The sequence below is a fragment of the Passer domesticus genome, chromosome 26 (assembly GCF_036417665.1).
Source record: "Passer domesticus isolate bPasDom1 chromosome 26, bPasDom1.hap1, whole genome shotgun sequence".
In the NCBI taxonomy this organism is placed as follows: domain Eukaryota; kingdom Metazoa; phylum Chordata; class Aves; order Passeriformes; family Passeridae; genus Passer; species Passer domesticus.
Genome location: NC_087499.1, coordinates 4,505,939 through 4,518,748, shown reverse-complemented (window position 1 = coordinate 4,518,748; position 12,810 = coordinate 4,505,939). Strand labels below are relative to the sequence as shown.

The following is a 12,810-nucleotide window of genomic DNA, read 5'->3' as shown; positions in this document are numbered from 1 at the left end:
GGACGCAGCTTGGGAGACGCGAAAGCGAGACGGGGAAAAGGGGAACTCCAGGGAATTCAGCTGGATCCCGCTCGATCCTCACTGAGACCCCCTGGGACCTCGGGGGACCCCCTGGGACCCCTGGAACCCCTTCCAGGAAGCGCCGGGGATGGAGAACTGGGGGGACGCAGAAATGTGGGAGATCTGGGGGGTCCAAGAGCCGAGGAAAAGGGCGGGTCTGGGGTCTGGGAAGGGCGGGATGGCCGGGAATGGGGGTGCAGGGGGTCCCAGAGCACTGACGGGGTGCGGGGGGAGCCCAGCCCCGGATTAGGGGTTCAGGGGGTCCCGGTGCCGGGGAACGTGGGTTCAGGGGGAGTTTCCTTCCCGGAATTCGGGCTTCGAGGGCGTCCCAGTGACCTGAAATGTCGGCTCCGGGGGCGCCGGTGACCAGAAATGGGGGTACAGGGGGGTTTTCCTGCCCAGAAATGGGTGTTCAGGGGGGTTCCGGTGCCAGATGAGGGGGTACAGGGGGGTCTCAATGCTGGGGAAGGCGATTGAGAAGGTTCACAGGACACACAATGGGGTTCAGGGGGTTCCCGTGCCGGGGAATGCGGGTTCAGGGGGAGTTTCCTTCCCGGAATTCGGGGTTCGAGGGGGTCCCAGTGGCTAGAAGATCGGCTCCAGGGGCGCCCGTGACCAGAAATGGGGGTACAGGGGGGTCCTGGTGCCAGATAAGGGGGTACAGGGGGGCCCTGGTGCTGCTGGAGGGGCACAGGGGGGTCGAGGTGGCCAGAAATGGACACTCAAGGGGGTCCCCGTGCTCAGAAATGGGGGTCCAGGGGTCCTCAGTGCCAAGGAAAGAGGTTACAGGGTGGGAGGACCTTGGAATGGGAGGCTGGGGGTCCTTGATGCAGAGGAAAGGGGGAGCTGGGGGCTGAGAAAAGCGGGATTTGAGGTCCAGGGGGTCTCAGGGTAAAGGAAAAAGGGAATCTGGGCATGAGAGAAAAAAGGATGGATGAGAAACGGGGTGCAGGGGGGGAGTGGTACTGGATAAGGAGCTGCAGGGGGGTACCAGTGCCCAGAACTGAAATTCAGGGAAGTCCCAGTGCCCAGAATCCCCCCAGGGACTCTCCCAGACCCCCTGAGACCCCCCTGCAGGATGAGCAGGGGGTGGAGAACTGGGGGGACACAGAGACGGGGGAGTCTGGGGGCATCCAAGAGGCAGGAACGGGAACGGGGAGAGCCGGGAAGGGTCCAAGGGTCAAGGAAGGGACTGGGAGAGGCGGGATGGGGAATCCAGGGGGTCCCTGTGCCCACCAAAGGTGGTCCAGGGGTCCCCGATGTTGAGGGAAGTGGGGTCTGGGAGCTGGCAAAGGCAGGAATGGGGCTCCAGGGGGTCCCTGGCTCCTGGAAAGGGGGGGCTGGGGATGGGAGAGGCGGGCGGGTCCCGGGGACGCAGCTTGGGAGACGCGAAAGCGAGACGGGGAAAAGGGGAACTCCAGGGAATTCAGCTGGATCCCTCTGGATCCTCACTGAGACCCCCTGGGACCCCTGGAACCCCTTCCAGGAAGCGCCGGGAAGGGAGAACTGGGGGGACGCAGAAATGTGGGAGATCTGGGGGTCCAAGAGCCGAGGAAAAGGGCGGGTCTGGGGTCTGGGAAGGGTGGGATGGCCGGGAATGGGGGTGCAGGGGGTCCCAGAGCACTGACGGGGTGCGGGGGGATCCCAGTCCCGGATATGGGGGGCAGGGGAGTCCCAGTGCCCAAGAAAGGGGATTCAGGGTGTCCCCGTGCCGGGGAATGCAGGTTCAGGGGGAGTTTCCCTCCCGGAATTCCAGGTTCAAGGGGGTCCCGGTGGCCGGGAATGGCGGCTCCGGGGGCGCCGGTGACCAGAAATGGGGGTACAGGGTCCCGGTCCTGGGGAAGGGATTGAGGGGGGTCACAGGACCCAAAAAGGGGGTTCAGGGGGGTTCCCCTGCCCGGGAATGGAGGTTTAGGCGGTTCCCGGTGCTCGGAAATGGGGGTTCAGGGGGGTGGTGGTGCCAGATAAGGCGGTACAGGGGGGTCTCGATGCTGGGGAAGGGATTGAGAGGGGTCTCAGTGCCCAAAATGGGGGTTCAGGGGGAGTTTCCTTCCCGGAATTCGGGGTTCAGGGGGCGTCCCTGTGCCACATAAAGGGGTACAGGGGGGTCGGGGTGGCCGGAAATGGGGGTACAGGGGGGTCCCGGTGCCAGATGAGGGGGTACAGGGGGGTGCCGGTACTGGGGAAGAGGATTGAGGGGGGTCACAGGACCCGAAGTGGGGGTTCAGGGGGGTTCCCGGTGCCCGGAAATGGAAGTTCCGGGGGTCCCGGTTCCCGGGAATTGCGGTTCAGGGGGGGTCCCGGTGCCCGGGAATTGCGGTTCAGGGGGTCCCGGTTTCGGGGGTCCCACTCACCTTTGGTCGCGCCCCCCGGGTTCCCCAGGAGCCCCAGGAGCCCCCAGAGCAGCCCCAGCCCCAGCGCTGCAGCCATCGCAGCCGTCCCCGATCGCGGCCGTGGCGCAGCTCGGGAGACGCGAAAGCGAAAGTGCCCGGGGAGCGCGGGGGGAGGGAAAGGAGGAGGGGAAAGGGGGAATTCCGGGGGATTCACCTGATCCCCTCCTGGCACCCCTCGGGAACCCTCGGGGATCCATCTGGGTCCCAGTGCCCGGGAATGGGGTGGGGGGGGCAGAATCTGGGAAACAAGAGCAGCTGCTGGGGAGGGACTGGGACAGAGAGAGACAGGCTGGGATGGACTGGGACAGACTGGGAAAAGAACCCACTGGGAGCAGAACTGGGGCACCAGGGATCGGACTGGGATATACTGGGACCACACTGAGGGCTACTGGGAGCAACTGGGAGCACGCAGGGCACTATTGAGATGTACTGGGAGAGCCTGGGAATGTTTTGGATCATCCTGGGACTGACTGGAATCATACTGGGAGTGACCAGATCTGTAGTAGGGGTGAATTAGAGAAACTGGAATAATGCAGGGGCAACTGGGATCATACTGGGAGCAGCTGGCCCATGCTGGTGTCATACTGGGATCATAATGGGATTGATGGGGTTACACTTGGAGTGCCTGGCACAGTACTGGGAGTGTCTGGGAGCTACTGGGATCATACTGGAGGTGACTGGCATCAAACCAGACTCACACTGGGAGTGTTTGGGAGTTACTGGGATTGTACTGGAGGTGACTGGACTTATACTGGGAGCAACTGGGACCACAGCAGGGGCAAATGGCATCGTGTAAGGTGTGACTGGGTTCATACTGGAAGTGGCTGGGGCCACAATGGACTCTTACAGAGAGGGACTGAGAGGGAAGGAACCGTACAGGGGATGACTGGGAGCCACTGGGACCATGTCGGGGGCAGCTGGATCCTACCGGGAGTGATTTGGAGCATACTGGGAGTGACCGGGATCATCCAGGGGGTGACCGAGAAGCACCGGGGAGGCGGCGGCGGAGCTCGGAGGCGGCCCCGGCGCAGGTGGGAGCCGCGCTGGGCTGTGCGGGGGCTCGGGGCTGGCTGCGGGCCTCGGGGGCGGCAGGGGGCTGGGGCGGGTGGCTTGTGCCGTGCCCGGCCCGTGTTGGCCCTGGGCTGAGGGCGCTGCGGGAGCGGCTGCCCGCGGTCTCCTTGCCGCCGCTGCCTCGGCAGGAGCCGCTGCCGGAGCAGCGCGGGCTCGGCGCGCTTGCTGTGGGCAGGACGGAGGTGGCCGCCCCGGCCCGGAGGCTGCGCCGGGGCCGCCTCCGAGCTCCGCCGCCGCCCCTCCGCGCTCCGGCCGCTGCCGCCGCTCCCGGCCCGCACGCGCGCTCCGCCAATGGCGGCTCCGCGGAGCCAGGGGCGCCCTGAGGGCGGCACCGGGGGCCGTGCTTGGCCGCGCTCTGTCCAATCGGCGGACAGAGCGAGGAGTGACGGCAGAATCAGCCAATTACAGCGAGGCGCGGGCTCTGCACACGGCGCGGGCTCCCCTCCCTTTCCCCGAACTCCGGCATTTCCCGGAACCCGCGGCTGAGGCGCGGCCCCGGCGCTGGGCCCGGCCCGGGCAGGAGGCCAAGGAACCGCCGGGAGCTCGGCGTGAGCGGGACCTCAGGGCGCTGGGAGCTGCGGTGAGTCCGGGACGGAGCAGGGACCCACCTGCAGCTCCGGCAGGAGCCCAGGCCGGAGCAGGGGATGCTGGAGAGGGACCAAAACCTCTGTGTCACTTCCCTCCTCACCCTGGGCAGGGAACAGAGCAGGAAAGGCTCGAGGGTCTGATAAGGGTGGGGACAGTTCAATCGCTGGTTGCGGGCAAAACACACTTGACTTGGGGAAATTAATTGAATTTATTATCAGACATGTCAGAGGAAGAGAATGAGAAGTAAAATAATTCCTACGAAAACATCTTGCCCTCCCTCTTCCTCCGTCCCGGGCTTAACTTCATCCCGCATTCCCTCCCTTCTCCCCACCCAGAGGCACAGCGGGTGGCGGTCACAGCCAGGCCATGTCACAGCCTCAGGGTCAGGAATCCTTGTCCTGCTCCAGCCTGGGGTCCTGACACGATCCGTCCTAAGGACGTGATTCGTGAAGGTTCTTTTTCACTGATCTCAGGGTGCAAAAACTGACACGACAAGGGGATTTGCAGTAAAATCAAAACAGACACTTTTACTGAATAGCCACAGCAAAGATGTGTCAGAGAGACAGGGAATGAAGAAAAGGGAAAGAATAAGGAAAAGAAAAGAAGCGAGGAAAAGGAAGGAGGTGTATAGCTACCAGACGTGCAGATGACAAAGTCCCTCGAAGTCCGGTCAACAAAGAGCCTGTCGTCTTCACGTCAGGGGAGATCTCCAGGGTATCAGTCAGCTCTAACCTCTTTTATAGTCCTTTTGAAATGGAGGAAGGGGACACATTTCAAAATAGTCTATTGAGAAAGGGTACAAACAGTCCATCAGTAGTCCGTCAGCAGCAGGCGTCGTAGGCAGGAACCATTGTCTTCTCGGTCCAGTGGTCACTTGCAAAACTTGCTTTGGTCCCCACGCATACCTTCCCTCACCCTACGGTGGGGATTTCAGTCTCAGTCCTTTTGGGAAGAAGGGGGGAGCTTTTCCATGTAGGGGTCGCATGTCTCAGTCCTTGAGGGGAGGACCCTCTCCCATCTCAGTCCATCTGTCACGGTGGTTGATGTACAGTGAATGGAGAGTCTTTTAGTGGTGACCTCCGAGAAGGTCCTTCCAGAGAGAAAGTCCAGCCAAGTCAGAAGGGTGGAGAAATTCCAGCACTAGCGTTGCGAGGTGATGCAGGTAAAGGAGAGCACGCTGCCCCTTCTCGGGTGCAGTGTTCCATGGGTTGAGCAAACACACCCGTAGGCAATAATCTGGCTTGGTGGACCAGACAGACCTGGATTTTCAGAACAGGATCTTTTCCTTTCCCCGGTGGTCTTGGCTTTCATGACGATCGAGAGGCAAAAAATGACGGAAGTTTCAGACAGGCACTCACAGGTCCCTCCACGGGACACAATCCCTCGGGAACGGGTTGCTCCAGGGGGATCCCCCACGGGCTCACAGGACCCGCCAGGAGCCGCTTCCATGGCTCTGCAGGGGCTTCCCACGGGCTCGGGGCCTCTCTCAGGCATCCCCTGCCCGCGGTCTCCTTGCCGCTGCTGCCTCGGCAGGAGCCGCTGCCGGAGCAGCGCTGGCTCGGCGCGCTTGCTGTGGCTCGGACAGAGGTGGCTGCCCCGTGGCCGGGGCTGTGCGGGCCAATTCCCGTGGCCGGAGGTTTCTGTGGCCCGAGGAGAGCAAGGAGTCCTGGAAAAGTGACTTTCTTGCTGGGCAGAGGCACAGGCCGTGGGGCATTGGCCAGGCGCTCTCTGCCATTGCTGTAGTACGCAGCCTCCTTTGGATCCTCATTTTCCCGGCCGCTTCTCCCTCTGCCTTTGCCCACTTGCTGAGGTGCTTGGAAGGTTCAGACTAACCGATGCACCAGCTGCATGTCCTCATTCATGTGCACTTCTCTTTTTGAATAACAGCCGATATTCGTGGCTCTGTTAAGTCTTTGTTCTTCTCTTCGAAGTTTAGGAATTCAGTGGTACTTTAAACAGCTCTCAGTGTCAGTTAGTTACATTTTCTGAATCTGATGCTTTCTCCCATTACTTCCTTATGTACAAGCCCGTGACCCTATCTCCAGGCAGATTCACTCAGTGATTTTTTCTTCTTTTTTTTTTTTTCCTTTACTGGGTCCTCTTTGGTTTTGGGATTATTCTCAGTGCCCTCATTCCCTGTCCTTTAGTAGCCGTTTTTGGATCAGGAGGCCTGGCTGCCACCTGCATCCCCTTGCTCAGCTGCTGAATGAGCTGCACTCTCAAGGTGTCCAGCATGGTAAAAAGATGGGAGTTGCTGTAGCACATAAGATGAGAAACAGCATTCGTTTAACCCGTGGTCTGCCTGGGAACCACGAAAATGTGTCCTACTCCCATCCTTTCCACCTTTGGACTGGTACATGAGCTGCTTTCTTTTTTCCATTTTTATCTGTTTCTCCACTTTTCCTTTGTCCTCTATTTGCCTGTACCAGGTTGAGTTATTTAGTTTTCCACAAACTCCTCCTTTTTCTGCAAACAGATGATCTGATTCCATCCCATAGTGAAGTGTTGTGTTCCTCATTTCAGTGGATTGGTCAGCAGGAAGGTCAGGAGCTGGAGCTGTCTGCTTGGTTATTATTTTGAGGACAGCTTGTAATCTAATGATGCCATTGAAATGATAAATGGGTTCTGTGGCTCCTGATATGAATTGGTTGGGGTTCCCAGGGGCTGGTCCATGGTGTTGTAGGATTTGTTGTGGTGGCCGTTCATCTTTTGCCTATTTCTGGGTGCTCCCTCAGGAGCCAGGGCTGAATCAATTGGCTGCTTTTCTCTAATTTGAACATCAAATACTTGGATTCCAAACTGATTTTGCTGAACTTGTGGTAGCAAGAAGACCCCAGTGTTCTAATACATCCTATACAGCATAGACAGTGACAGCTCCTGTTGCAGTGGGCAGAGGAATGATTCCTGCCCACTTATTTTTTTGAAGTTTTCACAACTTTCTCCATTTGCTGTTTCCCTTTGCAGCTGAACCCATTTCTGTTGCAGAGTCAGATATCCTCCCCATGGGCTCTGCCTTGAGCTGTGCAAATCCCATCAGTGGAAGCCGGCAGAGCTTGGGGTGAGGGGCAGAGGGAATCAGCCCAATTCCTGCCCCAGGCAAGAGACCCGGGTCCATTGTCCACACTTTGCCCCAGCAGTGTTAATTTGCATTTCTAAAGCTCCTCTCCTGGCTGTCTGGAACTAAGCTTCTCTTTCAGGGCAGTAATCTGGTGATTCCTGCTTTCCTTCCCCTCCATCTCCCATTGCTTTTTTTTTGGTACCTTTTTTTTTCCTTTTTTTCCTAACACTATTCTGTTAACTGTTTCGGAGTTAAAGGGTCGCCTTTAAACCTCTTCTGGATTTTTAAAATGCAACTTCAAGCATCGAGAAACCCAGACCAAAATTCTGCTATCACTAAAGACACGCACACACATACCTAAAGAGCCTCTGGTTCTCTTAAGAAAAAAAAAATTGATTCTGACACCCCTGGCCCAAACATTATTGACCCTATAAATGTAGGATTATTTAGAAAAAATAAAGTCTTAATATTGTAATCTTGTCACCGCAACTCTCCAGCATTTCTAGTGTTAGAGACTCAAGGCATTACTTGATTCTGGCCAGGATGTGCAACAGAAATCATTTCATCCACACACAGCCCAGGTGTGCAGAGAAAATCATTCCATGACACACGGCTTTTGATAGTTTTTCCCTAAACTTTATACCATTCAAACCCCATAAAAATGCACTGGTTTAACGTTCATTGATTCCAAGTTGTGTAGTTTGTAGTATTTGGTTTCCTGCTGGACCCAGATTTCTTTGCCTCTGCTGTTCATTAGGTCCACACTCGTGGATTTCCTTCTCAGTCTTTTGCAGAGCAGGTGTCTCCAGCTCTGCCGGGGCAGTGTCTGGGGTAGCTGTTGGTTGCTGTTTGCTGCTGGGCGTTGATGTTTTGTTGCTGGTCGTTATCTCTGTGGGTATCTTTTGGGCTGTTCCCAGTCTGTTGAGATGTTAAACTCATCTCTGTTCAGTGGTGTGAGATGCCTTAAAAGAAACCTTTAAAATTCCTTTCCCCAAGGCAAAGGCAAACCAAGCCTGAGTAGAGAAAGAAGCTTTAAAAGAAATAACCTTGGTGTATTTTCCATCAATGCAACCTCAGGCAGCCCAGTGTGTGAGTGTAGGTGAGAGGCAGAGTGGAATTGTGCCGTGGTGTTCCCCAGCAGCTGTGGCGAGTGCAGGCCCAGCCAGCGCTGAAGCTGCAGCAGTGGCAGCAAGGATTGGCCCCGGTGGCTGGAGCTGGCAGAGGAGGGTGGCCAGGCCGAGGATTGCAGCAGAGGATGTGTGGGCAGGCGCAGGGGCTTGGCCCGCTGTGGAGCCCTGGCTGCTGCTGCGTTGCCTTGAGTGCAGGCTCAGGGGCGGCCTGCCATCCTCCTGCTGCAGGCGGGAAGTGCAAATCTCCGGGGCTGCAGAGCCTGGAGCCCAGGCTGAGGGGTCCCCCCGTGTTCAGCTGTGCTGGCGGCTGTTTCTGGCCTCAGGGACACTTGGCATGGGCCACTTGGCCACCAGTGCTGCTGCTTTGCCCTCCTTAGGCAGGAGCCGATGTCCTGGCTGGGTGTTGGGAGCAGCAAAGTGCCAAGGCAGGCTCTGTGCCAGCCCAGCTTCCTGTGGGAGAGATTTCACAGGAGCCAGGAATCTGGCCGCAGCCTGCCTTAAATGTACATCCCTTATCTGCACCCTGCACTAGGTGGAGAATTGCCAGGGTAAGGAATTCCAGACTTGAATTACAATTGAGATAATTGAATATCTGCCCTGGGTCTGTCTCTTCTTCTTGCCAAAGCCAATGGCAAAAGCCATTCCTATGGCATCTTGGTTTCTATCAGCAGCTTCCAAAGGTGTTTCTTTCTTTCCCCATTCATTCTTTCTACCTGACCAGAGCTCTGAGGGTGCCAGGGATTATGGAAGTCCCATTGCAATCCTAAAGGTGCCATAACCCCCGAATGATCTTTTCTGTAAAATGAGTTCCCCTGTCTGAGTCTATTGCTGCCACAATTCCTTCACTTGGAATTCCTTTAGAAATAGCTTAATAGGTGATCCAGTGGATGCTGAAGCAGTCAGACTTGTTTCTGCCCCCCTCTTAGGGGCATGTTGTCAGCAGAAGATATTTGAGCCTTCCTGCTCAGGGCATTTCAGTGCTGGGCTCTCACAAGCACACACAGCTCTGCCTGTTGAGCTGACCATGGGGGGTAACCTGCACTTTGTCTGATTCCCTTTCCTTAACAATGTGTCTTGTAACTCTTTTCCCTTCTGCTGCCCTTGCAGAGCCATCCATAAACACATTTTCTCCCTCAGGCCAGGGAATGTGTCATCAATCTCTCCCAGTCTGGGTCTGGAGTTCTGTCCCTTGAATGCAGTCCTGGGTTTCCTGCCAGCCCCTCTCCAGGCTGTTCAAACAGGAGGCTGGGTTAAACCCTTCCCCTGTCCTCAGTTCTAAATCCTCCTGTGCCACTGAACAAGTTTCATCCTGTAATACCCGAGCGCTGCTCCTCCATTTAGAGGCTCTTTTGGTTGTCAAAGCTTTAACTTGATGCCAGGCTTGAACAGCAAGAGATCCTTGTGCCATCAGTTTTTGGGCCTCAGTTCCCATGAAAGCTGTGTCTGCACAATTCTTAAGACAATGAGGCCACTCATTGGGTTAACCATTTTAGCCCAATAATTCCTTTGGCATGGCCCTGTTTAACATCCACCTATCATTGAAATTCTTTTTCCTTGTCTAGGAGGGCCAGGTCAGGAGCCTCAGTTATTCTGCTTTTTAACACTTGAAAATTCTGTGTTTCCTCCTGGTGTCCATCCATCCAGTGTTCTTGACTGCGGTGTTTGGAGAGATGCCTCTGTTGTAGCCTTGCTGCAGCCCCACCCTCAGGCAGCGCTCAGCTAATCAGAGCCTGTGGGTGTTCATCCCTGGCGTTGGGCCCCTCAGGGGCTTCCTGGATGGGGGAAACCCTCCTGAGGCAGTTCTGTGCTTTTGTGGGTTAAATGTGGGTGCTTTGGATTTTTGTGGGGGCTAAATCTTTATATTTTGGAGGGGGTTTTTATTGAATCCTGATGCTGAATGATGTTGGTGGAATTTTTGATCTCTGTCTTGATGTTTAGAGGATTTTTGAGCTCAATCTTAGTATTTTGGTGATTCTTACAGACACAAGATGCCCAAGGACTTCATGAGATAAAGTGCGGCAAGGAGCCCGAGGCGCTCTCATCTCATATTTTCACCCAAACCAGGATTTTTCATTCCCATGGTGTGTCTGGATGGAGGAAGAAAAGCCTTGGAGATTCCGCACAAGGAGGGGCTGCAAGCCCAGCCCAGGGAGCTGCGGGGAGGAAAGAGCCCCCCTGAGCCAGGAAGGCGGCCGGAGATCCAGGCAGAGCTCAGAGCTGGTGGAGAAGCCTCATGGCAGGGAGAAGCCCCACGAGTGCTTGGAATGTGGGAAGGGTTTCAGCCGGCACTTTGACCTGATCCAGCACCAGGTGGTCCACACTGGGGAACGGCCCTACGAGTGTGAGGAGTGTGGGAAGAGCTTCAGCCACAGCTCCAGCCTGATCCGGCACCAGAGGTTCCACACTGGGGACCGACCCTTTAAATGTGAGGAGTGTGGGAAGAGCTTCAGCCAGAGCTCCAGTCTGACTCAACACCAGAGGATCCACACTGGAGAAAAGCCCTTTGAGTGTGGGGAATGTGGGAAGAGCTTCAGCCAGAGGGGCCAACTGATGCAACACCAGGTGATCCACACCGGGGACCGGCCCTACAAATGTGGGGAATGTGGGATGGGCTTCAACCAGAAGGCCGCAATGCTGCAACACCAGAGGATTCACACTGGGGAAAAGCCCTATGAGTGTGGGGAATGTGGGAAGTGCTTCAGCCAGAGCTCTGGCCTACGGAAACATGAGAGGATCCACACTGGGGAAAAGCCCTATGAATGTGGTGAATGTGAGAAGAGCTTCAGCTTGAAGTGCCAGCTGACAGAACACCAGAAGATCCACACTGGGGAAAAGCCCTACAAGTGTGGGGAGTGTGGGAAGAGCTTCAGAGGAAGCACAGCCCTGATTCGGCACCAGGTGATCCACACGGGGGACCGGCCCTACACCTGCTTGGAATGTGGGAAGAGCTATGGGTGGCACTCTGACCTGAGAAAACACGAGCGCATCCACACTGGGGAGAAACCCTACAAGTGTCCCCAGTGTGGGAAGAGGTTTCAAAGGAGCTCCGATCTCCTCGTACATGAGCGGAGTCACACAGAGGAGAGGCCCTTCCGCTGCCCCGACTGTGGGAAGGGCTTCAAGCACAACTCCCACCTCATCATCCACCAGCGCATCCACACTGGGGAGAGGCCCTATGAGTGTGAGGAATGTGGGAAGAGCTTCTCAGAGAGCTCAACCTTGACTAAACACCAACGGAGGCGCCACTAAGGGAAGCCCTGTGAGTGCCCTGAGTACTGGAAGAGCTTCATGTGCTGCTCCAGCTCCATCCCCCATGGGAGGGGAGGATCCGCATTGGATGATCCCCAGTGATCCCCGTTGGGCAGATCCCTGATGACCCTTATTGGAAATTGAAGAGAGAGTAAAACAATGGAGCTGATAAAGGGGCCTGATATCTGAGGCCTGATGGAGAAACTGTGGGAGACACAGACACAGATGAAAGCTCCCTGGGCAAGAAGTGACCCAAGAAACATGTTGTGAGGCTTTGTGATACGATAATGTTACCAGGTGATGTGATGTTATGAAGAATGTGTAACCAATGGGGAATTGTTACCAAAAGTAGAGTCCTATATAAGCACCATATGAAGTAAAACCCTATATAAATGCCTGGTATCCTCAATAAAATTGGCTTCTGATGTAAACTTGGATGTCCCCATCTCTCCACTGCTGATAATTGGTGCTCTGTGTGAGGAGCAAGAACCAGCCTATCTGCTGCTGTCGGCAAGCCCTCCACAGCTGGAAGTGCTGGTGCGAGAACCAGGAGTGGGCCCGAAATAATCCCTCCTTGGAGAAGGAGGTGAGCCAAGGGGAACATGGGACAAAGCACGTTTAACAAAGAGAGAGGCGTTTTTGTACTAATGCTTGCTTTGCTTGGGAAACATGGCAAATCCTTACCAAAGCTGGTTTTGAAACTTATTCTTAAATGGGTGGCTGTTAATGGTCCCAATGTCACTGCCTCCTCTATTTTTACAGCTGCTGTTTGGGATGATGTGGGGGTTGAGCTCTATGATTTAGCTCCTGCAGGACATGAGCTGGCAATGCATATGCTCCCATCCTGGAGAATAATTTTTGAGACATTGTAAAAACAAGAGCAGCCTCAGGCTGTGTCCTCTGTGGATACCGCGGGCCCCCACCCTGCTCTGACTCTCCCTGCCCACTTGAAACAGGCGCCTCTAAAACTGAAGAGCAGCCACAGCCATCTGCCCAGACAAAGGAGGGGAAGGCATCCTGTCCTGCCGTTGTTAGCGGCCTATATTACTGACCATGGCTCTAGCAGTGAGAAGGAGGGGGATGCCTTCAATCCAGGACCAATAGATCCAGATGCTGAGCCTGGCCTCTTCCCTCCTGACCCTCATGAAAACTGGGTGTGATTACAGAAAAAGGGTCTTAAGGAGGCGGATTTTGATATCACAGTGAAAATAGTCACGCCAGTCAGACTTCACAGCGCCAGGGGAAACAACCTGCAGTAGGA

At 55.8% G+C, this 12,810-nt stretch overlaps 1 protein-coding gene across 2 annotated transcripts; it reads left to right on the top strand.

Annotated features, from left to right (window-relative positions):
• The first annotated feature begins 2,712 nt into the window (after positions 1-2,712).
• On the top strand, positions 2,713-11,980 carry LOC135286388 (zinc finger protein 239-like). 2 transcript variants are annotated; one of them, XM_064399523.1, is made up of 2 exons: positions 2,713-3,484; positions 10,282-11,980. In XM_064399523.1, the coding sequence occupies exon 2, from the start codon at positions 10,392-10,394 to the stop codon at positions 11,547-11,549; it is 1,158 nt and encodes a 385-aa protein (XP_064255593.1). In that variant the 5' UTR covers positions 2,713-3,484; positions 10,282-10,391; the 3' UTR covers positions 11,550-11,980. The 2 variants fall into 2 exon arrangements, with proteins under 2 accessions (XP_064255593.1, XP_064255592.1); XM_064399522.1 differs by lacking the exon at positions 2,713-3,484 and adding an exon at positions 3,950-4,104.
• The last annotated feature ends 830 nt before the right edge of the window (positions 11,981-12,810 follow it).